Genomic DNA, 25562 nt, shown 5'->3' with positions numbered 1-25562 from the left:
GCATAGGAGAGACGGGCTGAGCGGGCGCTGCTTTCCCCCTGCACTCCCGGCGTGCTGACTAAGGAACCACCCGCCAGGAGCGATGCCTGTGTGAGCGGTAAGCACTCATTACAGGCAGTGCAGGGAAGCGGGGGGAAGCTCTTATACAGTATTTAGGGACAGTTATGTCCTTTTATAAGAGCTTCCCTGTACAGGGGTTAACGGGTGGGCCAATTAGACAGTGCCCCTAGGAGTAGCCCTAAGTTATATCTGTTCTGTAACACAGTGGATTGACACCTGCTGTATTGGAGGTGCCAGTTCAACAGTCATTTTGAGAAGAATGTGCAGATGGTACTTGAGGAAGAGAACATGATTGTGGTCCAAAAGGGAGGTCTGATTAGAAACTTTATCTCGCTACAAGAGAGTGTAAAAGTGCTTCCCCTTCTGACCTTTAAAAAGGTCCTGAGAGGCTACTTTTCAGTAGTGTATCTCTTGGTGAGAGATCCTTGACTGCTAGACATGCTTCTACAACACACTTGGAGACATTTTGCCCAGTTCACAGACTTTGAGAGGGGCGCATCATTGAACAGAGAGAAGCAGGGTGGTCATTTCAACAAATTTCTTGCCATGTAGGACATTCTGACCTAGCCATGAGGATGTGTGGGGACCAGTGGTTACGTGAGGGCACGCATACATGGTGATCACAGATCGGTACAGTTTCCGGCTGCGGTGGCACCTCAGTAGTTTCATGGCTGTGTCTCTGTCATGAATGTGGCTTCTAAGAGGAAGAAAAAGTACTGAACCTCATTTCTTCCTGTAAGAGCTGAAATAGAGACCTGACTGTGTTTTGTGTTTCACCAGCCAAGTGCAAGGGAGTTAAAGGGGTTGACCAAGTTAAATGAAATCTCAGCAGCAGCTGTAAATGACCTAAAATGACAAAAGAAGTGATACTTCCTACTTTTCTCCACTGCCACTTCCTGCTCCGCTGTTCCCAGGTTTTACTTAAGGCCTTAAAGGGCTTGTCTGAACCCGGACATACCTCCATTTTCAACCCGGCAGCCCCCCTGACTTAAGCATCAGAGCAGTTCATGTGCCGATGAGCTCCTTTGCCCTGAGCTAAATTGCGCAGGGCAAAAGGATTTTTGGGAGATCCGGTGACATACCGGGGATCTCCATGGGATTGCCAGGAAGCCCGGTGACATCACCGGCACTGATGGGCGCGATTTAGCGCTGCCCTAGCCAGTAAAACTGGATCCGGAGCCGGTGATGGATCCGGAGCCAAACACTGCCGGGTAGAAGTTTAAACAAAAGAGCCCGTGCCCTGCACGATTTAGCACAGGGCAAGGGAGCACATCGGAGCATGAGATGCTCCGATGCTAGCCTCAGGGGGGTGCCTGGGTGAAAATAAGGGTATGTCCCCGACAACCCCTTTAAAATCATTAAAGAAAGTAATAAAATAAGAAGCTAAATAATTTTTGCACCATTGAAGAGTACACTGCATTTCAAACTTATTGTTTGTTTCATGTGTGTGTGTGTGTATATATATATATATATATATATATATATATATATATATATATTAGTTTTTTTTTATACTATATTTGTATCCTCACATATCCTAAAATGTATCAACTAGTTGAGGATGGGCATGAAGGGGCGCATTGGCCATAGACCTTACAGAGAAATTTCCTGGTGCACCGACGCCCAGGGGGCCGCCTGAGACCTCCTCATGGCCGGCCAGTGGAAGTTTTTGAGGATGTATTTTGTGCTGCTGGCAGTATTTTGTGATGGACGGTGGTATTTGGCTCTGTTGGGATGGTATAATGGGCCACAATATGGTACTGCTGGCCCGGTCTACTTGTGTTGGCCCTGCCTTCCATCAATTTGGAACGGATTACAAAACGGGGCCACTATAAGTTCCCAGTCGTCCCCTGAAGGGGCATATTGGTGTCATAGTTGTGATGAGGTGTTGGAACGACATAATGCTGCAGTGTCACAGATTTACAATATTGCTGCCGCCCCTTCTTTGTCTACCAGGCATAGCCCCACACTGCTGCTTGTTGCTGGGCTTAGTATTACAACTCAGAGCACCTCAGTCCTATTCAGATAAAAGGGACTCGGCTGTAATATCAAACATATGGATCTGTGACTTCTACTGATATATAGACTCCAACATGACTACAACACAACCGAAAGATTGTTTATTATTATGTTGCAGACATCATCAGTTCAGTCTTGTAAACTGAATGTTGCAATGCACTTTAACCACCTCAGCTCCCCTGGCTTAAACACCCTTAATGACCAGACCACTTTTTACAATTCTGCACTACACTACTTTCACTGTTTATTGCTCGGTCATGCAACTTACCACCCAAATTAATTTTACCTCCTTTTCTTCTCACTAATAGAGCTTTAATTTGGTTGTATTTCATTGCTGATGACATTTTTTTGTTATTAATCGAAATTTACCAAAATGTTTGCAAAAAAATTTCATTTTTCACTTTCAGTTGTAATTTTTTTTTAAACTACATTTCTATATAAATTTCTCTAAATTTACTGTTCTAAATGTCTTTGATAAACAAAAATGCAATAAGTGTATATTTATTGGTTTGGGTAAAAGTTATAGCGTTTACAAACTATGGTACAAAAATGTGAATTTCCGCATTTTGAAGCAGCTCTGACTTTCTGAGCACCTGTCATGTTTCCTGAGGTTCTACAATGGCCAGACAGTAGAAAACCCCCACAAATGACCCCATTTCGGAAAGTAGACACCCTAAGGTATTCACTAATGGGCATAGTGAGTTCATAGAACTTTTTATTTTTTGTCACAATTTAGTGGAAAATTATGATTATATATTTTTTTTCTTACAACGTCTCATATTCCACTAACTTGTGACAAAAAATGAAAACTTCCATGAACTCACTATGACCATCACGAAATACCTTGGGGTGTCTTCTTTCCAAAATGGGGTCACTTGTGGGGTAATTATACTACCCTGGCATTTTAGGGGCCCTAATGCATGAGAAGTAGTTTGAAATTCAAATGTGTAAAAAATGTCCTGTGAAATCCTAAAGGTGCTCTTTAGAATTTGGGCCCCTTTGCCCATCTAGGCTGCAAAAAAGTGTCACACATGTGGTATCGCCGTACTCAGGAGAAGTTGGGCAATGTGTTTTGGGGTGTCTTTTTACATGTACCCATGATGGGTGAGAGAAATATCTCTCTAAAAGACAACTTTTCCCATTTTTTTTTATACAAAGTTGTCATTTGATATTTATCTCACCCAGCATCATTATATGTAAAAAGACACCCCAAAACACATAGCCCTACTTCTTCTGAGTACCGTGATACCACATGTGTGACACTTTTTTGCAGCCTAGGTGGGCAAAGGGGCCCAAATTCTAAAGAGCACCTTTAGGATTTCACAGGGCATTTCTAACACATTTGGATTTCAAACTACTTCTCACGCATTATGGCCCCTAAAATGCCAGGGCAGTATAAATACCCCACAAGTGACCCCATTTTTGAAAGAAGACACCCCAAGGTATTCCGTGAGGGGCATGGCGAGTTCCTAGAATTATTTTTATTTTATTTTTTGGCACAAGTTAGCGGAAAATGATGATTTTAATATTCTTTTTTTTTCTTACAAAGTCTTATATTCCACTAACTAGTGACAAAAAATAAAAACTTCCATGAACTCACTATGCCCCTCACAAAATACCTTGGTGTGTCTTCTTTACAAAATGGGGTCACTTGTGGGGTAGTTACAGATCACCCCCTGTAAGGCTCCATACAGACGTCCGTGTGTGTTTTTCGGATCCGATCCGTGGATCCGCAAAACACATACGGACCTCTGAATGGAGCCTTACAGGGGGGGTGATCAATGACAGGGTGATCAGGGAGTCTATATTGGGTGATCACCCCCCTGTAAGGCTCCATTCAGACGTCCGTATGTGTTTTGCGGATCCGCGGATCCATGGATCCTCAAAACACGGACACCGCGGATCTGCAAAACACATACGGCCATCTGAATGGAGCCTTCCAGGGGGGTAATCAATGACAGGGGGGTGATCAGGGAGTCTATTTAATATCCTATTAAAACCAGCTTACATGTCCGGTGTGCCCTGCCAGCTGTCTAATGTTCTTTTCTCCCATGTCACTTCCTGGCCTTATTGCACAGAAAATGTATTCATCATATGTAAGTTAGTCCATGGGTGCAACAAGGGTGTTGCCGTTGCACCTCTCACTCTCTACATGCTGTGCCTCTACCTCTTTGACTGACAGGACCAGGTATATAGATTGATTCACTCCTGGCTCTAAAGTCTCTTTGCAGTGCGATTACCACTGTATTTGGCACACACGCAGTACAAGGGGTTTCCTTTTAACCTTTTTGCCCTCCCAGGCCTTGGTTACACATATTGCAGGGGAAAACACTATATTGAGGAAATGTCCGCAGCCAGGTATAGGAAAGATGCCTGCTGCTCAGCTATACTCTGCTGCAGCCATTTCCTCTATGCAGAGATTGCTCCTGCAATATGTGTGACCAAGGCCTTGGAGGGTGGAAAAGTTAAAGGGGTTGTCTCACCTCAGCAAATGGCATTTATCATATAGAGAAAGTCAATACAAAGCATTTACTAATGTATTGTCATTGTCCATATTGCCTCCTTTGCTGGCTTGATTCATTTTTCCATCACATTACATATTGCTCATTTCCAGGGGGTTACGGCCACTGCTGCAGTGCAGATACGAGGTGGCCGGCAGGGGAGCTACAGTGCATGCATGCCTATGTGAGCTCCTGCGGCGCCAGCCACCAGAGAGGCTGGCGCCTTTTCCTATGGTGTACAAGCACGGCCATTGCTGCTGGATTGCACCGTTTGGCAGCCGCATCCGTGATCCGTGTTTCCTGGCCGTGAAAAAAATACGACCTGTTCTATTTTTTTTTTCATGCCCAACGGTTCTCGGACCCATTCAAGTCAATGGGTCCGTGAAAAATCACGGATGCCAACAAGATTGTCAGCCGTGTCCGTGATCCGTGTCCGTTTTTTCCCATCATTTCAATGGCAAACTTGACTTAGATTTTTTTTTTCATTTTTCATGTCCGTGGATCCTCCAAAAAGACCCACGGAAGAAAAAAACGGGCACGAATCACGGTACAACGTAACCACGTTTTGCGGGACGTTAAAAAATACTGTCGTGTGCAGGAGGCCTTAACCAGATATAATAAAAATACTGAAACACAATTAGACTGGCTCACAGTATTTTTGCATTTATTACACTTAATAAAAATCACAATTATTTACTGTTGTAATTGTAAAATAATAAAATTAATTGCCCACTAAATATAAAACATATCCTAGTAGTATATCAAAATAGCATAAATATATGGGTATCTTGGATGCGGAGCTCACGCATATACCCAACTAACAGGAGTACTCCAAAGGGATAATAGGACCACTTGATTATGCTGTGTGGTGTCGGTCAATAGCGCATTGAATCCATACTTTGACAATGTTCAGATAGTTATAAAATGACTTGCCAAATGTTCAACATACCAATCGGTAAGAAGATATCCACCCTGCGGTCCACGGAATGTTCTTATAATATCCGGGGGGTACTTTGTACTTATTCTCGTAGCGGTATCTGCTGACTACCTCCTGCCACGAGGTAGTATCACCGCTTCTCCTTCTCGGCGTCTCACGTGACCTGACCTGTAGATGGTTCACTTGGTCGGTGATGACATCCACCTGCGCCAGCGGAGTAGCGGGAGTTCGTGTAGCAGAGCTATACCGGTACGGGGTTCGACTCCCCTTCACAGGAACTGTTTAGATGGTAGTTGAATCAGTCCTCTTTAAAGATTAAGTCGCTGCCGTTGCCGCATGGTTTTTTCTTGGGTGGTTCTAGATAATAAATAGCACGGATCCTTTTTTTGTGCTTAGACAGAAATAGCGCACCACTGGCTGGGTCCTGTTCACACTGATTTATCCTAGACGCGTTTCAGAACCGTAGTTCCTTCCTCAGTAGGCAAATGTGAAATGCTACCTGTGTACTGGCTGGACATGTCTTTATATCCCCTTTTTGGGTTTGATGAAATATCTGGTCTGGATTCTTAATTAGTTGGCTGCAGGGAATTTATCACTTGCAGCCTGATTTTGTCATGGATCCAGACAGAGGGTTTTTGACACACGTGTCAAGCTTTGTGGGCAACATATATATACTATATAGTACCAAATATAAAAAGAACTATAGACATTATTTTTACATAAAAACCTTCTATATAGAAAAGGACAGTAAAAGGGACAATAAAATAAAATAGAATACAATTATCATAAAATAAAATAAAAAATAGAAATAAAAATAAACTAAAGATAAATAAAAATAGAAATAAAAATACAAATAGACATATGAGATAGAAAAATAAAAAAAATAAAAATAAGACATGGATAAGCAATGATGGTATGGTATTGACAACTTTATAGCTGAATCCTGAGTTTGAAGGTCCTGGACTGATCTACGTTGGAGGGAGAGGGGGGGAGGAACGCAGGGAAAGTCGGCGTGTCGCCAACAACCCAACACCGACTAACCATGTGGTCCTACCACCCTCTCCTATAGGAAACCAAAAATTTCGATCTCTGAATTCAGTCCCTGTGGCATCAGGGACCCAAACTCAAAGATCTTCTTTGATTCTTGTCTGGACATTTTTGCCAAGAAGTCCCCTCCTCTCCAGTCTAATTTAACTGACTGGATGGCACAGTATCTCAATTTACTAGGATCTCCTGCATGGTGTAATTTGAAATGTTTTGACAGGGGGTGTGTTTCTGATTGTTTTTTAATGTTATTAATATGTTCTGCGATCCTAGTTTTGAACACTCTTTTGGTCCGTCCTATATACTGTTTTGGGCATGGGCATTGTATAACATAGATAACTGCCTTACTATTGCACGATAGAATTTCTTTAATCTCCCACTTGAAATCATTAGATGTTGAAGATATAGTTCTCAGATTTCTCTCAAAGTGGGTCTGTTTGCAATTATGGCAGCAACCACACCTGAAAAACCCTTTTAAATTGGACCATGGAGTTATCATTGGTTCTATGCTCTTTTTTCTTATCGTGGGGGCTACTTGCAGCCCTAAATTGGGAGCCCGGGTATAAACAATTGGAGGAAGAACCGGGAGTATAGAGCCCAAGATTTTATCGTTTTTTAGATGGTGCCAATGTTTATGTATGATGTTGTTCACCATCCAATAGTCTTTATTGAATGGGAGAATCATTTTTGCAGTTTGTTCTTTATCTCTAATCCTTTTAGACATTACCTCAGATTTAAAAAAGGTAGTTCTATCCAATTGTCTTACTTTTTTGATTGCATCCTCCAATAGTCCATTGGAATATTTTTTAGCTAAAAATTGTGTTTTCAGGTGTTCTGCCTCTGCCTCAAACTGTTCTTTTTCTGTGCAATTTCGTTTTAGACGTCTAAACTGGGAGTAAGGGACATTTAGGAGCCACCTTGGGAGGTGGCAGCTTGTGCTTAAAATGAAACTATTTTTGGCTACATCTTTTTGGAACGTACTACAGACCAGTGTTTCCTGTTTTTTGTGTATATGCAAGTCCAGGAACTCGACAGCTTGTGAATTAATATTTGCCGTAAATTTCAGGTTGAGCTCATTATTATTAATTTCTTGTATGAACTGCATTAGTGAGGCATATGAGCCTCTCCATATTAATAAAACATCATCGATATAGCGCCGCCATAGGACCAGGTCCGCCCCGAGTTTGGGGGAAATGATGTCCTGTTCCCATGCTGCCATAAATAGATTGGCATAACTCGGGGCGAACCTGGTACCCATGGCGGTGCCAGTCGTCTGCAAATAACAATTGGACTCAAACTGAAAATAATTGTGACTTAACACGAAACCAATACCATCTAAACAGTTCCTGTGAAGGGGAGTCGAACCCCGTACCGGTATAGCTCTGCTACACGAACTCCCGCTACTCCGCTGGCGCAGGTGGATGTCATCACCGACCAAGTGAACCATCTACAGGTCAGGTCACGTGAGACGCCGAGAAGGAGAAGCGGTGATACTACCTCGTGGCAGGAGGTAGTCAGCAGATACCGCTACGAGAATAAGTACAAAGTACCCCCCGGATATTATAAGAACATTCCGTGGACCGCAGGGTGGATATCTTCTTACCGATTGGTATGTTGAACATTTGGCAAGTCATTTTATAACTATCTGAACATTGTCAAAGTATGGATTCAATGCGCTATTGACCGACACCACACAGCATAATCAAGTGGTCCTATTATCCCTTTGGAGTACTCCTGTTAGTTGGGTATATGCGTGAGCTCCGCATCCAAGATACCCATATATTTATGCTATTTTGATATACTACTAGGATATGTTTTATATTTAGTGGGCAATTAATTTTATTAATTTTATTATTTTACAATTACAACAGTAAATAATTGTGATTTTTATTAAGTGTAATAAATGCAAAAATACTGTGAGCCAGTCTAATTGTGTTTCAGTATTTTTTAGTTTTCAGCTGGTATCTGAAAGACTGGGCTCCAGTAGGTTGCTGGTGAGCTCCTCTGAATTGTCTACAGATATAATAAAAGATGTGTTTAAAGACTGAAAGCAATAGATCTGCATAAAAGAACACGTCTACCTGCATTCTTATAATAGCGCTCATGTAAATATATTTTGGGAATGAAAACAAACCTCCGGCCCGTGGGATCAATTCATGTGGCCCTCGGCGCCCTTCCAGAGCATGTAGTGTTAATGCTAAAAACAGCTTCCATTATCAAAGCGTTCATTAGCATGCGAGAGGCACAGGAAGGTACACTGACTGTCCTCGCCTTCCCTGGTCTTCCAGCCCCACTCTGTGTCCTGACACATACAGCGTCAGGACATAGTGCACGTAGACGCGCGCTATGACCTCACGCTGTGCGCTCTCAGGTCACAGTACAGTGCGGCGGGAAAAAGACCAGGGAGGGTAAGTGAATCTGCCAAGTGGCAGCGCCGTCAGGAGCTAGAGAGGTAAGATTATTTTTTTTATTTTTTTATCTGATCTGAGGTCTGATGCTGGGGAGTCTGATAGAAGCTCATCTGATGGGGTCTGAAGTGAGGCTGGGGGGGGATCTGAAGTGAGGCTGGGGGGGGATCTGAAGTGAGGCTGGGGGGGGATCTGAAGTGAGGCTGGGGGGGGGGATCTGAAGTGAGGCTGGGGGGGGGGATCTGAAGTGAGGCTGGGGGGGATCTGAAGTGAGGCTGGGGGGGATCTGAATTGGGGCTGGGGGGGATCTGAAGTGAGGCTGGGGGGATCTGAAGTGAGGCTGATCTGAGGCTGTGGGGTCTGATGGGAGTCTAATTTGAGGCTGTGGGGTCTGATGGGAGTCTAATTTGAGGCTGGGGGGTCTGATGGGGGTCTGATCTGAGACTGGGGGCCTGATGGAGGTCTGATCTGAGGCGGATGGAGGTCTGATCTGAGGCGGATGGAGGTCTGATCTGAGGCGGATGGAGGTCTGATCTGAGGCGGATGGAGGTCTGATCTGAGGCGGATGGAGGTCTGATCTGAGGCGGATGGAGGTCTGATCTGAGGCGGATGGAGGTCTGATCTGAGGGTGGGGGTTTGATGGGGGTCTGATCTAGGGCTAGGGAGGGTCTGATCATCTGAGGCTGATCTAGGGCTAGGGAGGGTCTGATCATCTGAGGCTGATCTAGGGCTAGGGAGGGTCTGATCATCTGAGGCTGATCTAGGGCTAGGGAGGGTCTGATCATCTGAGGCTGATCTAGGGCTAGGGAGGGTCTGATCATCTGAGGCTGATCTAGGGCTAGGGAGGGTCTGATCATCTGAGGCTGATCTAGGGCTAGGGAGGGTCTGATCATCTGAGGCTGATCTAGGGCTAGGGAGGGTCTGATCATCTGAGGCTGATCTAGGGCTAGGGAGGGTCTGATCATCTGAGGCTGATCTAGGGCTAGGGAGGGTCTGATCATCTGAGGCTGATCTAGGGCTAGGGAGGGTCTGATCATCTGAGGCTGATCTAGGGCTAGGGAGGGTCTGATCATCTGAGGCTGATCTAGGGCTAGGGAGGGTCTGATCATCTGAGGCTGATGGAGGTGAGGGGAACAGATCTGAGGCTGATGGAGGTGAGGGGGACAGATCTGAGGCTGAGAAAGGGACAAAGGTAGGGACAGTTGCGAAGGAAGAGGCAGGGACCGTGGCAGGGAGAGTGAAAGGTGGGTGAACTCCTTCTCTGGACCCCCATAACATTCTGAACTTAAAAATTAGACTGCTTTGTTTGGTCAAAATGGCACCTGTACTATATGTAATATATATATTTAAGGCGTCATTTTGTGCTGCAAAAATACAGCGTTCTAGATTTTTTAAAATTGAAGTGCAATTTCTGCAACTTGCCCCTTAGTCAGTTATAAGTTTAACCAAATATAGCACTCAAATTTTTAAGTTGAGAGTTTGGTATGGTCCTCGAACTATGTTACAAATATCCAAATGGCCCTCGGAGGCAAAAAGGTTCCCCACCCCCTGCTCTAGACTATTCATTTTGTCTTTTGATCTGTTCATTAGTCATACACTGATGTTTCTCGTTTTACCTCTTGGGATCACTTTCCTTTTTTCCCAAGGCATAAGCAGAAAGATAAAAAAAAAAAAAAAATGAAGTTTAAAGCTAATCATATAAAAAATTCAGTGTTATGAAAAGTGAGCTGATATTTTTTTTATTATAACAGATCAAAGCTTTTTCTGTATTTATCTTTTATTCTGCCAAAGAGAAGAGCAGGATACAATAGACTCTGAGCCTTTGTGGTCAAGGTTTGATGGTATCCAAGCAAATAGTTGATGGAACCAGGCAAAACGGTAATGTTTTTCATGTGCTTTCTAAGTCATTGCATTTGTAATTTTAATTAGCATCACTTAAAACTTAGTAATCAGAGGTAATTATATTGTATTTAATGTGTTTTTAGCATAGATGCACATGGAGAAGCACCCCATGTTGTATTGTTGCCCCTGTTTGAATACTTCACAAAGTAGTTCAATGGTTGAGCTTACTGGTTTCCCTTCCTGGCCACAGTAGCCACATATGATGCCAGCTCTGACTGGCCAGTTCACACAGCATCTTTGTTTCCAAATATTATCTTCACTTAGTCTGACTAGGGGGCATGACTTCATGGTAAAGGGGGGGCATGTTCTCATATACACCATATAGTGCCAATATTGTGCCACAACTCTGGTGTAAAAATCTGTCTGAAAGTAATCATCCTGAGCCCTTGTGATATGCCTGACTAAGCTAATGTAGAATTAGTAAATCTGCGCCATTGTTGCAGTTCATGTCCAGAGTAAGTTAGAAATAAAATGAAAGTTATCAACAATAAATAAATAAAAAAACGTGGATCTGCAAAACACGGACATCAGCGATGTGCGTTCCGTATTTTGCGGACCGCACATCACCGGCAGAAAATGCCTATTCTTGTCCACAATTGCGAACAAGAATAAGACATGTTCTATGTTTTTCGGGAACGGAATTGAGGACCTGGAAGTGCGGATCCGCAATTCCAGATGGCTGCCCCATAGAAATGACTGGGTCCGCAATTCCGTTCCGCAAAATGCAGAACAAAATTGCGGACGTGTGAATGGAGCCTTACGGTACTTTCACACTAGCATTGTTCTGTTCTAAGGGCTCTATACCGGAAAAGAACTGATCAGTTTTATCCCAATGCATTCTGAATATAGTTGCTGCAATACCAAATTTTTGATTCGATTTCGATACCATAAAAAAGTATTGCGATACTCGATACCATGCGAAAAAAATAGACCAAAAAAGCCACGTGCATTCCGCATAAAAAAAAAAAGGCGAATGGCGCAGTTTTTTTTATTATTATTATATTTTTTTTTTCTGTTCCGGCATTCGCTGCATGGATTTTATTTCTATTTTAATAGTTTGGACTTTTCGGACGTGGCGATATGTGATATGTTTATTTATTATTTATATTATATATAATTTAGGCTTCCTGCACACTGACCATTGTGTGCACCCGTGGCCGTTGTCCCGTTTAATGTGTTTTTCTGCGGTCCCATTGACTTTCAATGGGTCAGTGGAAAAATCGGAAACTGCACCGTTTGGCAGCCGCATCCGTGATCCGTGTTTCCTGGCCGTGAAAAAAATATGACCTGTCCTATTTTTTTCACGGCCAACGGTTCACGGACCCATTCAAGTCAATGGGTCTGTGAAAAATCACGGATGCACACAAGATTGTCATCCGCGTCCGTGTCCGTTTTTTCCTATCATTTCAATGGCAAACTTGACTTAGATTTTTCTTTTCATTTTTCATGTCCGTGGATCCTTCAAAAATCACGGAAGACCCACGGAAGAAAAAACGGACACGGATCACGGTACAACAGAACCACGTTTTGCGGGACGTTAAAAAAGTCGTGTGCAGGAGGCCTTATACTTATTTTTTTTTTACTTTTTATTTAATAACTATTTTCCCCCTTAGGGGCTAGAACCTGGGATTTTTTCATCCCTTGTCCTATTCACCCTGATAGACCTCTATCAGGGTGAATAGGACTTTACACCCTCCCTGCTGCTCTGTTCACACAGCAGCAGGGAGCCGACTATGGCAGGGCTTGAGTAGCGTCCTGGCTGCCATGGTAACTGATCGGAGCCCCAGGCTTACACTGCTGGGACTCAGATCATAAGCTGCCACTGCCACCAATGAAGAGGAGGGGACCCTGTGGCCACTGCCACCAATGATTTTAATACTGGGGTTCACTGCCGCTGATCGCAGTTCCCTGTCAGAGGCAGGGTGCCAGCAATGTGATTCGGCTGCCGGCACCTGCCTCCTGTATTAAAAGTTAAAGACTACCTTTCGTGGGTTCGAACTTAGTTAAGTTACCAGGCTACATAGAGCGTCGCCCAGGGATCTCCCTGCACCCACTATTATTCCTGGACGCCGCTCCGTTCGCCTGCTGTGCCCCAGTTACAGGTTCCTGCTCCGTATGCTTCTCGGAACGCCCAGGAGAGAAGCTGAAGTCTCCTCCCCATCGCTCCGATAGTAGTAATAAGCATACGGAGCAGGAGACAGTAATGGGGGCACAGCGGGTGAACAAAGCTGCACCCAGGAATAATAGTAGGTGCAGGGAGATCCCTGGGCGCCGCTCTATGTAGCCTGGTAACTTAACTAAGTCCGAACCCATAAAAAAGGTTGTCCTAAAATTCGTGGCACAGTGCGCCCTCCCCTCCCCCGCCCCTCTCTCCCCATTGGTGGCAGCAGCGGCACAGGGAGAGGGAGACACTGCTTCCATCTCCCCTGTGCAGCTGAGGGAACATGAGCGCACTGAGAGCAGCGCGCTCATGTTCAGAGATACTAGACTGTGCAGCAGAGCAGGCCAGTATTGAAAAAATGGAAATCCAGGTATCGTATCGATACCGGGACAAAAGTATCGATTGGGTATCGAAATTTCGATACCCGCAACAACCCTGATTCTGAATGCAGAGCAATCCGTTCAGGATGCATCAGGATGTCTTCAGTTTAGTCTTTTTGACTGTTCAGGACGGAGATAATACCACAGCATGCTGCAGTATTTTCTCTGTCCCAAGTGTTCCGGAAAAACAGATCCGGTTTTGCGGTCTGCACATGTGCAGACCTTTAAAAATGTGAAAAAGATAAATGCTGGATCCTTTTTCCCAGATGGCAACCTGAGAGATGGATCTGCATCTGGATCCGTTTACAAATGGTATCCGTTTGCATACAGATTGCTAGATCCGGCAGGCAGTTCCGGCAACAGAACTGCCTGACGGAATCCAACAACGCAAGTGTAAAAGTACCCTTAGAGAGCTGAGTCATGGCTGGATACTAGCACCTTCCTGCCAGACTACATTGACTGCCCAGCAATATAGCAAGGATCGGCATACTGCAGGCATTTTCTGCTGGTGTGAATGCACCCTAAGGCCCCATGCACACGGCCGTGTTTCACGGCCGTGGAACCGCGGCCTGGATCCCTCCTGAGAGCAGGAGCGCACGGCGTCACTGGTTGCTATGACGCCGTGCGCTCCCTGCTGCCGCCGCAATACAGTAATACACTGGTATGATCTATACCAGTGTATTACTGTACTGTGCCGGCAGCAGGGAGCGCACGGCGTCATAGCAACCAGTGACGCCGTGCGCTCCTGCTCTCAGGAGGGATCCAGGCTGCGGTTCCACGGCCCGCACACGGCCGTGTGCATGGGGCCTTATAGATTTGTCTGACCTTCTGCACTAGCATTGATACCTCTTTGGATGGCAATGAATTCCTATGAACAGATGCAAAATGCTAATTCAGCACTTAGGATCAACTCCAGACTTTTAATTTCCTCAAAGAGGAACCTAGGCTTCGTTCACATTTCCATATTTGTTTGATGTCCGTGAAAAAATCTGTCTGCGTTTCATCCGTGCGGTTGTCCATGAAGCATCTATGTTTGGTCCGTGTGTCCATTTATTGCCTCCCGTGTGTCCTCCATATTCCACGGACACTGCTCAGCTGAAAATACATTTCAAAAGCATCTCCTATCAGTGGTCAGTGAAAAATGGACAAACGTGTTGTATCCATGAGTTTCACAGTCCCATAGACTGTAATGGACGTGTTTTGTTTGCATCACGGATCAAAGTAGTGCATGTCTCTTACCCATGGTCAGTAAAAAATACCGCTATGTAAACAGATGGTAAAATCAATAGGTATGTGTGCTATCTGCAGAAAATATGAAAAACGGAAATGTGAACAAGACCTAATGTCTATGGTTCTGGGTATGGTGCAAAACTAAACCTTTCCTGGTCCAGTGCTGAGCTGCTGTCTCTGCTGCTTCCAGTAATGTTTTTTTTTGTTTTTTACACTGTGCCCTGCACAATGGAGGTAAAATGAGAAGGAAAGGGAAAAAAAACATTTTATAGATAAAGGGAAAGGTGGACATTTTACAGTTTTTGCGCACACTTGCTGTATAGTAAATTTGGGTTAGGTGATCATTTTGAATTCTGCTGGTTTCCTGTCATCTGAGGGCAATGCATTGCAGAACAGTGATGGCCAGTTCGCAGTGTTCGCCAACGAACACATGCGGGCTGCCATCTTAACTCACAAGTCCGGCGATGCACAGGTAAGCCCTTGCCTGTGCCGTGAGATGGTCAGAAATCAAATGCGGTCACCGGGAGCAGGCAGTTCCGAGGACAGCCGCCGAGGGCCTTCATCGGGCTGTTCTCGGAACTGCCTGCTCCCGGTGACCGCATTTGTTTTAGACCGGCTTGCAGCACAGGCAAGGGCTTACCTGTGCATCGCTGGACGGGTGAGTTAAGATTGCAGCCCGCATGTGTTCGTTGGCGAACACTGTGAACTGGCCATCACTATTGGAGAAGCTCCACAATCTGTCAGGAAAACCTGCCATATATACAGTACAGACCAAAAGTTTGGACTCATCTTCTCATTCAAAGAGTTTTTTCTTTATTTTCATGACTATGAAAATTGTAGATTCACACTGAAGGCATCAAAAGTATGAATTAACACATGTGGAATTATATACATAACAAAAAAGTATGAAACAACAGAAAATATGTCATATTCTAGGTTCTCCAAAGTAGCCACCTTTTGCTTTGATTACTGCTTTGCACACTCTTGGCATTCTCTTGATGAGCTTCAGGAGGTAGTCACCTGAAATGGTTTTCACTTCACAGGTGTGCCCTGTCAGGTTTAATAAGTGGGATTTCTTGCCTTATAAATGGGGTTGGGACCATCAGTTGCGTTGTGGAGAAGTCAGGTGGATACACAGCTGATAGTCCTACTGAATAGACTGTTAGAATTTGTATTATGGCAAGAAAAAAGCAGCTAAGTAAAGAAAAATGAGTGGCCATCATTACTTTAAGAAATGAATGTCAGTCAGTCAGAAAAATTGGGAAAACTTTGAAAGTGTCCCCAAGTGCAGTCACAAAAACCATCAAGGGCTACAAAGAAACTGGCTCACATGCAGACCACCCCAGGAAAGGAAGACCAAGAGTCACCTCTGCTGCAGAGGATAAGTTCATCCGAGTCACCAGCCTCAGAAATCGCAGGTTAACAGCAGCTCAGATTAGAGACCAGGTCAATGCCACACAGAGTTCTAGCAGCAGACACATCTCTAGAACAACTGTTAAGAGTAGACTGTGTGAATCAGGCCTTCATGGTAGAATATCTGCTAGGAAACTACTGCTAAGTACAGGCAACAAGCAGAAGAGACTTGTTTGGGCTAAAGAACACAAGGAATGGACATTAGACCAGTGGAAATCTGTGCTTTGGTCTGATGAGTCCAAATTTGAGATCTTTGGTTCCAACCACCGTGTCTTTGTGCGATGCAGAAAAGGTGAACGGATGGACTCTACATGCCTGGTTCCCACCATGAAGCATAGAGGAGGAGGTGTGATGGTGTGGGGGTGCTTTGCTGGTGACACTGTTGGGGATTTATTCAAAATTGAAGGCATACTGAACTAGCATGGCTACCACAGCATCTTGCAGCGGCATGCTATTCCATCCGGTTTGCGTTTAGTTGGACCATTTATTTTTCAACAGGACAATGACCCCAAACACACCTCCAGGCTGTGTAAGGGCTATTTGACCATGAAGGAGAGTGATGGGTTGCTGCGCCAGATGACCTGGCCTCCACAGTCACCGGACCTGAACCCAATCGAGATGGTTTGGGGTGAGCTGGACCGCAGAGTGAAGGCAAAAGGGCCAACAAGTGCTAAGCATCTCTGGGAACTCCTTCAAGACTGTTGGAAGACCATTTCAGGTGACTACCTCTTGAAGCTCATCAAGAGAATGCCAAGAGTGTGCAAAGCAGTAATCAAAGCAAAAGGTGGCTACTTTGAAGAACCTAGAATATGCCATATTTTCAGTTGTTTCACACTTTTTTGTTATGTATATAATTCCACATGTGTTAATTCATAGTTTTGATGCCTTCAGTGTGAATCTACAATTTTCATAGTTATGAAAATAAAGAAAACTCTTTGAATGAGAAGGTGTGTCCAAACTTTTGGTCTGTACTGTAAGTATAGGCTATACTTTCTGGAAATGCTCATATGGAAAACCAGAATTGTGTGGAGAAAAACTTTGACATGTAGGGTATTATTAGAGTTCAGCTATTCTCGAAGGTCCCCTAGAAATGAATGGAGAGTGTGCTGCACAAGCGCGGTCCCTGCTCCATTCTTCTCTATGGGACTGCTGGAAATTTTGGAACTCCCCTAGAAGTGGATGCAGGGCAGCCACGTACGCACGGCTGTTCTTCCTTGACTTTGGTGGTCCAGTTCTGGAGATGGGAGCGGGTTCCATATCCTAGCGATGTGCTACCACTGTCTGAGGTGATATAATAGGCGTTTTTACATTGACAGTAAGTTATATTTCAAAACTTTGAAGCTAAAGAAGTGATGTCTGAAGTAAAGGATTATAACAGATTAAGTATTTGTTAGGGATTACTTAATCGGAACTGTCAGAATTGTATTTGACGTAAATTGTAAAAATCTCAGACATAGGATTTGGTAATTAGCTAAAGAGGAAAAACAATTAAGGACGGTGTCTCTAAGTCATGTTTGCTAGGTGATCTACCACATAAAGACTTTGGGGGGAATTTATCATTGTACTTGACTGGAGATGCCATGTGCAAGTTTATGTAAATGGGACACAGTAATACTAAATGGGGCGCAAGTACAATGTGGTTGTGCTTATTTCAGTAAAAGTACGCCTGAGTGACTTTTTTGCAACTTTTAAAAAAGCCACAGTTCATAAATGTGTCACAAAAGTGATCTACTCTTAAATTCTGACCAGTATTTCACTCGAAATATGTAGGTGGTGCTGGAAGGTGTAGTGCTCAAAAGTTCACATACTTTTTGCCCAGCTTACACCAAAAAGTTGCAAAGCCCTATTTGCGACTTTTTGAAGCCAGAATCCTGCTGTGCAGGGCTTGATAAATCTCCCCTTTGTTCATATAGAGTAGTTTGCAGTTTTTGATGAAACCCTTAAATGAATGGGATCAGCACTGCGGTAACCATGGGCTGACAATTGAACAGATTATTGCTAACAAGCGTTACATGGGTTGTCTTCATGCAACCACCCCTTTAAAGGGGTTTTCTCAGTGTGAAAGGTTGTGGCTAGGAATGAGCAAACCCGAACCTTACGGGTTCAGTGGTCGGGTGGTGAGGGAAATCCGTTATGGATTCCGTTATAACAAAATATAACAGAATATGTAGACGGAATGCAAAACCGAAGCCTTTAAGAGGCATTTCGTTTTGATCCGACATAATAGAAGTGTATGGCCAAGCATAACGGATCCGTCTGCTTTCCGTTATGCGGGACTTTGTTTTCCTTCCTGCATAACGGAGACCAGATACAATGTGATTGTATCTGTGCAGAAAAAACTGAAACACTGAATGCAGTCCCAGACAAAACTGATTAAACCTGCGTGCAAAACAGTCAGTTTCTCCCTGAATAGACCCTGACTCATTCCATATTGCTCGTGTGCTATAAGCATTAGGCTACTTTCACGCCTGTGGTTTGAAACTCTGGCATGGCTGTTCCGGCATTCAAGCGGAGAATCGGACGGACACAAACCTCAGCATGCAGCAGTTTGTCCTGCCAGTTCTCTGCTGGAATGCATGCAGATCTCCGCCAGACCCCATTATTCTTAATGAGGCTGGCGGACATTCCGTCCGCATGTGGCAGTGCTGGATCCAGTGAATTCCGTCAGATTGTAGCCTAAGGCCAGACTGCGTGTGGCAGTGAGGTTCCCATTCTGAACTCTGCTCTCTTTACAGCGTTATAATTATTTTACAAGGCTGTGTGTCCCTGTGAGACCTGAAATCTATTGAATTACACTGACATAATGCTGTCAGTGTAATTCAATAGATTCCAGATCTTACAGGGACACACAACCTTCTAAATAATTAATTATAACGCTGTGAGATCCTGTCAGAGAGGGAACTCTCACTGCCACACGCAGCGAGTTTCTCCCATTGAACTCGCCTTTGTAAGTCTGCCCTAAGGGTGATATCAGACAGTGCAACTAGTCGCATGTGGCCAAGCAACTCCCACCCACATTGGGCAAAAACTGCCTAATTCTGTGGCAGAATCTTACAGCCGCCATGGGTGAGTGTTGTGTTTCTCAAGAGGAGACTGCAAGAAGGGTCTGTGGTGACTTGTGCAAGTTATCCCAATCAGTATAGAAATGTGTGCCAATGGATTGTAGACATGCTCCCATTGTCTGGATATCTGCTGTAGGCGTCATGCACACACCGTTCCGTTTTTTGCGGTCTGCAAATTGCGGATCCGCAAAAGAGAGAAGCCGCCCGTGTGCCTTCCGCAATTTGCAGAACGGAACAGGCGGCTGATTGTAGAAATGCCTATTCTTGTCCGCAAAACGGACAAGAATAGGACATGTTATATTTTTGGGCAGACCACGGAACGGAGCAACGGATGAGGACAGCACACATCTTTTGCGGCACCATTGAAGTGAATGGGTCCACACTCGAGCCGCAAAAACTGCGGCTCGGATCAGAACAACGGTCGTGTGCATGAGGCCGTAAATAGTGTTTTCTTTCAGTGGAAGAAGACCTGATGGTGTGCTGAGCGGAGACTGAGGTGAAACTGATTCACTTCGCCACTGTCCGCTCCATATAGACTCTGTTGGAGCAGCTGCCATTTTCCGAAGCCTAGCAGAGACTGACTGTGAGAGTATGTGAATACACAGCATTTCATTGATGATTTTACTCATTGCATTGTAATGAATTAAATCTGTGCATTTTTGCAACGAATAGGCCATGCTGCTGAAAATCTGCTCTGGATTTTTCACTGTTAGGCTACTTTCACACCTGCGTTTAGGTGCGGATCCGTCTTGTATCTGCACAGACGGATCTGCACCTATAATGCAAACGCTTGTATCCGTTCAGAACGGATCTGTTTGCATTACTGCAAGCAGTGTTTTGGTGTCTGCCTCCAGAGCGGAATGGAGGCAGACTGATGCATTCTGAACAGATCCTTATCCATTCAGAATGCATTGGGACTGAACTGATCCGTTTTTGGGCCGCTTGTGAGAGCCCTGAAACGGATCTCACAAGCGGACCCAGAAACGCCAGTGTGAAAATAGCTTTAGTTAATGAGGTTTGATAAAATCCCATTCCTTAATATCAGTTGTGGATTTTGCAATCAGATTGCCTCAACAAGTACCCACCTGAAACCCTGTGTTATGCCACTGGCTATTGCTGTTACCACCATTCTTCACTGGGTTCCTTTATGTATACAGATTAGTATTAATCCTTTCTTAGATCTTATGCCTACGACTGTGTGATGCAAGCTAGGAACTTAAGGGGCCATATTGTACCTCTGTAGCTTCAGATTTCCTATGAAGGAATACAGAGCTTCTTTTTCTACCAAAATCTGTATGGCTATGACAGAAAAAGATTGGGGCAGGCTCCTTTTTAGATGCTGTATTCCAGAGGTATTCTTCCCTAGAAGCAGTCCTCCGAGCAGAGAGAATCTCCATAATGCGGTTATTGCCGACCACAAAGTTCCCACGACTCTGCCATGTGCATGAGACAGTATGCTGTTATTTCATTGATGCACATGAGCGTGTTCCCCATACTGTGGTCTGCAGTGCAGGGGTACTGGCCGAGTACATGCCATTTGCAGATGCGGACCCATTGACTTGAAAGGGTTTGCGGTCTGCAATACGGGCACGGGGAACACCCGCTCGCCTTCATGAGCCCTTAGGGAGATATTCATTAAGACTAGCAGTTTACACGTCAGTCTGAGGGCTCATGCACAGGAACTTTTTTTTTTTTTTCAGTTTCCGTTCCATTTTTTTACAGGTCCGTATGTGAAACCATTCACTTCAATGGGGCTTGAAAAAAACTGAAATGACTCTGTGTGCATTCCTGTCTTTATGACCACATGTCCGTTCCGCAAAAAACATAGAACATGTCTTATTCTTGTCTGTTTTGCGGATGAGGATAGGCATTGTTACAAATGTATCAACAAATAGAACAGATGCAACATGGACGTCACACGGACCACAAAATACATGTGGTAGTGTGCATGAGCCCTAAGGCTATCCTCTGCCTAAGGCCCCATGCACACGGCCGTGTTTCACAGCCGTGTGCGGGCCGTGGAACCGCGGCCTGGATCCCTCCTGAGAGCAGGAGCGCACGGCGTCACTGGTTGCTATGACGCCGTGCGCTCCCTGCTGCCGCCGCAATACAGTGATACACTGGTATGATCTATACCAGTGTATTACTGTACTGTGCCGGCAGCAGGGAGCGCACGGCGTCATAGCAACCAGTGACGCCGTGCGCTCCTGCTCTCAGGAGGGATCCAGGCCGCGGTTCCACGGCCCGCACACGGCTGTGAAACACGGCCGTGTGCATGGGGCCTAAGGCCTCATGCACACAACCGTTTTTTTTCACGGTCCGCAAAAACGGGGTCCGTGATCCGTGACCGTTTTTTTCGTCCGTGGGTCTTCCTTGATTTTTGGAGGATCCACGGACATGAAAAAAAAAGTCGTTTTGGTGTCCGCCTGGCCGTGCGGAGCCAAACGGATCCGTCCTGAATTACAATGCAAGTCAATGGGGACGGATCCGTTTGATGTTGACACAATATGGTGCCATTTCAAACGTATCCGTCCCCATTGACTTTCAATGTAAAGTCTGGAGTTCTTTTATACCATCGGATTGGAGTTTTCTCCAATCCGATGGTATATTTTAACTTGAAGCGTCCCCATCACCATGGGAACGCCTCTGTGTTAGAATATACTGTCGGATATGAGCTACTTCGTGAACCTCAGATCCGACAGTATATTCTAACACAGAGGCATTCCCATGGTGATGGGGACGCTTCAGGTTAGAATACACTACAAACTTTGTACAAGACTGCCCCCTGCTGCCTGGCAGCACCCGATCTCTTACAGGGGGCTATGATAGCACAATTAACCCCTTTAGGTGCGGCACCTAAAGGGGTTAATTGTACTATCATATTCCCCTGTAAGAGATCAGGGCTGCCAGGCAGCATGGGGCAGCCCCCCCCCCTCCCCAGTTTGAATATCGTTGGTGGCACAGTGTGCCCCCACCATCGCCCCCCCCTCCCTCCCTCTATTGTATTAAATCGTTGGTGGCACAGTGTGCCAACCACCATCGGCCCCCCTCCCTCCCTCTATTGTATTAAATCGTTGGTGGCACAGTGTGCCAACCACCATCGGCCCCCCTCCCTCCCTCTATTGTATTAAATCGTTGATGGCACAGTGTGCCAACCACCATCGCCCCCCCCCCCCCTCCCTCTATAGCAGTAACATTGGTGGCAGTGTGCGGTCTCAACAGTAGAAGATTCATACTTAGCTGCTTGCTGCTGCGATGTCTGTGTCCGGCCGGGAGCTCCTCCTACTGGTAAGTGAAAGGTCTGTGCGGCGCATTGCTAAAGAACTGTCACTTACCAGTAGGAGGAGCTCCCGGCCGTTCACAGACATCGCAGCAGCAAGCAGGTAAGTATGAATCTTCTACTGTTGAGACCGCACACTGCCACCAATGTTACTGCTATAGAGGGAGGGGGGGGGGGGATGGTGGTTGGCACACTGTGCCACCAACGATTTAATACAATAGAGGGAGGGAGGGGGGCCGATGGTGGTTGGCACACTGTGCCACCAACGATTTAATACAATAGAGGGAGGGAGGGGGCCCGATGGTGGTTGGCACACTGTGCCACCAACGATTTAATACAATAGAGGGAGGGAGGGGGGCCGATGGTGGTTGGCACACTGTGCCACCAACGATTTAATACAATAGAGGGAGGGAGGGGGGGCGATGGTGGGGGCACACTGTGCCACCAACGATATTCAAACTGGGGAGGGGGGGGGTCTGCCCCCTGCTGCCTGGCAGCCCTGATCTCTTACAGGGGAATATGATAGTACAATTAACCCCTTTAGGTGCCGCACCTGAAGGGGTTAATTGTGCTATCATATCCCCCTGTAAGAGATCGGGTGCTGCCAGGCAGCAGGGGGCAGTCTTGTACAAAGTTTGCAGTGTATTCTAACTAGAAGCGTCCCCATCACCATGGGAACGCTTCTGTGTTAGAATATACTGTCGGAAATGAGTTTTCACGAAGTGAAAACTTAGATCAGAAAAAGCTTTTATGCAGACGGATCTTCGGATCCGTCTGTATGAAAGCAACCTACGGCCACGGATCACGGACACGGATGCCAATCTTGTGTGCATCCGTGTTCTTTCACGGACCCATTGACTTGAATGGGTCCGTGAACCGTTGTCCGTCAAAAAAATAGGACAGGTCATATTTTTTTGACGGACAGGATACACGGATCACGGCCTCGGCTGCAAAACGGTGCATTTTCCGATTTTTCCACGGACCCATTGAAAGTCAATGGGTCCGTGAAAAAAAACGGCACAACGGCCACGGATGCACACAACGGTCGTGTGCATGAGGCCTAAGTGCTCACGCACATGACCATATGTTTTATTTGCGATCCGCAACGCAAAAAATACGGATGCCATCCGTCTGACATCCATATTGCATCTGGGTTTTTTTGCGGATCCATTGTAACAGTGCCTATCCTTGTACATAAAACGGATGTTCTATCTTTTTTGTGGGGCTACAAAACAGACACTGTGTGCTGTCCGCATTTATTGCGGACCCATTGAAATGAATGGGTCTGCATCCTATCCGCAAAAGATGTAACGGACACAGAAACCAAATACGTTCTTGTGCATAGGCCGTAGCACAACCATTATCAAAGATGTTTGTGTGCCAGAACTTATAGTACCTACACCAGCAAGGGGGTTGGTGCAGATTTCAGGTATACAGTAATCTAATATCCCTGGCCAGCTGTACCCAGCCCCATGTTGCCCACTCCATGCCTCACTCTGCCCCCTTTTTGAAATAGTGAAGAGCAGAGCACAAAACCCCCTGAAAAAATCACAACATTTTGGCAACCAGGAGATTTGGCAAACGATACTATTCTACTCTTATAGTGTAACTCACTACTTTACCTTTTTTTTTTCAGGGATTAACACCATGGCTACAATAGCATCTCAGCGAGAAAAAGCTTGTAATCCTAGGATGGGCAATTTAGCGATTGGCCGGCGTATATGGACGGACACAGTCTGCGGCTCTAATAGCACAGAACTATATTGCACATATACTGACTATCCAGACCAAACTTGCAAGGAACCAAAGTGTGACAAATGCAGTGCTGCAGTTCCCCGGCTATCACATCCAGCATCTGCGATGGCGGATTCAACGTTCAAAATTCCACGCACGTGGTGGCAGTCAGCCCGCGATGTCCAGAGGGAAATTCTACAGTTAAATCTAGAAACTACATTTTACTTCACTCATCTGATTATGGTATTTAAATCCCCCCGACCTGCAGCCATGATTCTAGAGGGTTCACAGGATTTTGGCCTCAGTTGGCGTCCATATAAATATTTCTCCACAAACTGCACCCAGAGTTTTCAGCTGGAGGATGATGTTAATGTGAAAGGTGCCCTCTGCACATCTCGCTACTCGCAAGCCGTTCCATGTAGCGGAGGGGAGGTAGGTGTTTTTTCAGGAGTTTTCTGTGAAAACCATTTTTGAATTCATCTGCTATGCCGATGCTTCTATTTTATGCAACTGATTGGTCCAATGTGAGCAGCAAAAAGCATCATCCCTATATAAAAAAGCAACGATTTACATCTATGTGTCTTGTACAGAAATGGATTATGTAGGCGGAAACACTGAACCGTGATCCTTTATAACAATGATTGTGCATGAAGAGAAAAAAGCCATCTGTTACTAATGTTTATTTTTGCTCTTCATTGATCGTGCAGCCGTAAAAATCATTATTGGTGGCATGATTGATAAATGTAAATGTCACTCTCTGCAACATTTACCTTAAAGGGGTTGTGCAGAGGTATAACATTGATGACCTACCCTCAGGATAGATGATCAGTATCAGATCAGCGGGGTTCCGACTAGCATCATCTCACTTGTAGAGGCAGTGCAATGTAATTGCAACCAATCGTCCCGTCCAAGTGATCACAAGCAAGGGACACCATCTGCCCTGGTAAGGCATATATAGGGTGGGCAGTGGTTGCTGTTATAAGACAACCCCTTTGACAAGCTTGAAGGAAGCTAGAAGAAGTGACCAGTATGTTGGCTATTACATAATTCAAAGTTAGTGCCAGGGCTGGATAATGTGGCTTAAAGGGAACCTGTCACCTGGATTTTGGGTATAGAGCAGAGGACATGGGTTGCTAGATGCCCGCTAGCACATCCGCAATATCCAGTCCCCATAGCTCTGTGTGCTTTTATTGTGTAAAAAAACTGATTTGATAGATATGCAAATTGACCTGAGATATGTCCTGTACTTGAGATGAGTCAGGGACAGGACTCATTTCAGGTTAATTTGCATATGTATAAAATCGTTTTTTTTTTTTTTTTTTGTTTTTTTTTTACACAATAAAAGCACACAGAGCTATGGGGACTGAGTATTGCGGATGTGCTAGCGGCCATCTAGCAACCCATGTCCTCAGCTCTGTACACAAAATGCCG

The 25562-nt window shown here is 45.1% G+C and overlaps 1 protein-coding gene across 1 annotated transcript in view; it reads left to right on the top strand.

Moving 5' to 3' along the window:
* Positions 1–25562, top strand: part of NTN4 (netrin 4) — a 160259-nt gene that overhangs the window by 11429 nt on the left and 123268 nt on the right. The window contains exon 2 of the mRNA XM_044280539.1: positions 24034–24563. Within this exon, the coding sequence (XP_044136474.1) occupies positions 24034–24563 (530 nt within the window). The remainder of the gene's footprint in view (positions 1–24033; positions 24564–25562) is intronic.

This window comes from Bufo gargarizans, chromosome 2 (genome assembly GCF_014858855.1).
Source record: "Bufo gargarizans isolate SCDJY-AF-19 chromosome 2, ASM1485885v1, whole genome shotgun sequence".
NCBI classification, from domain to species: domain Eukaryota; kingdom Metazoa; phylum Chordata; class Amphibia; order Anura; family Bufonidae; genus Bufo; species Bufo gargarizans.
Note: the sequence above shows the minus strand (reverse complement) of the source record. Positions and strands in the feature narration are given on the sequence as shown.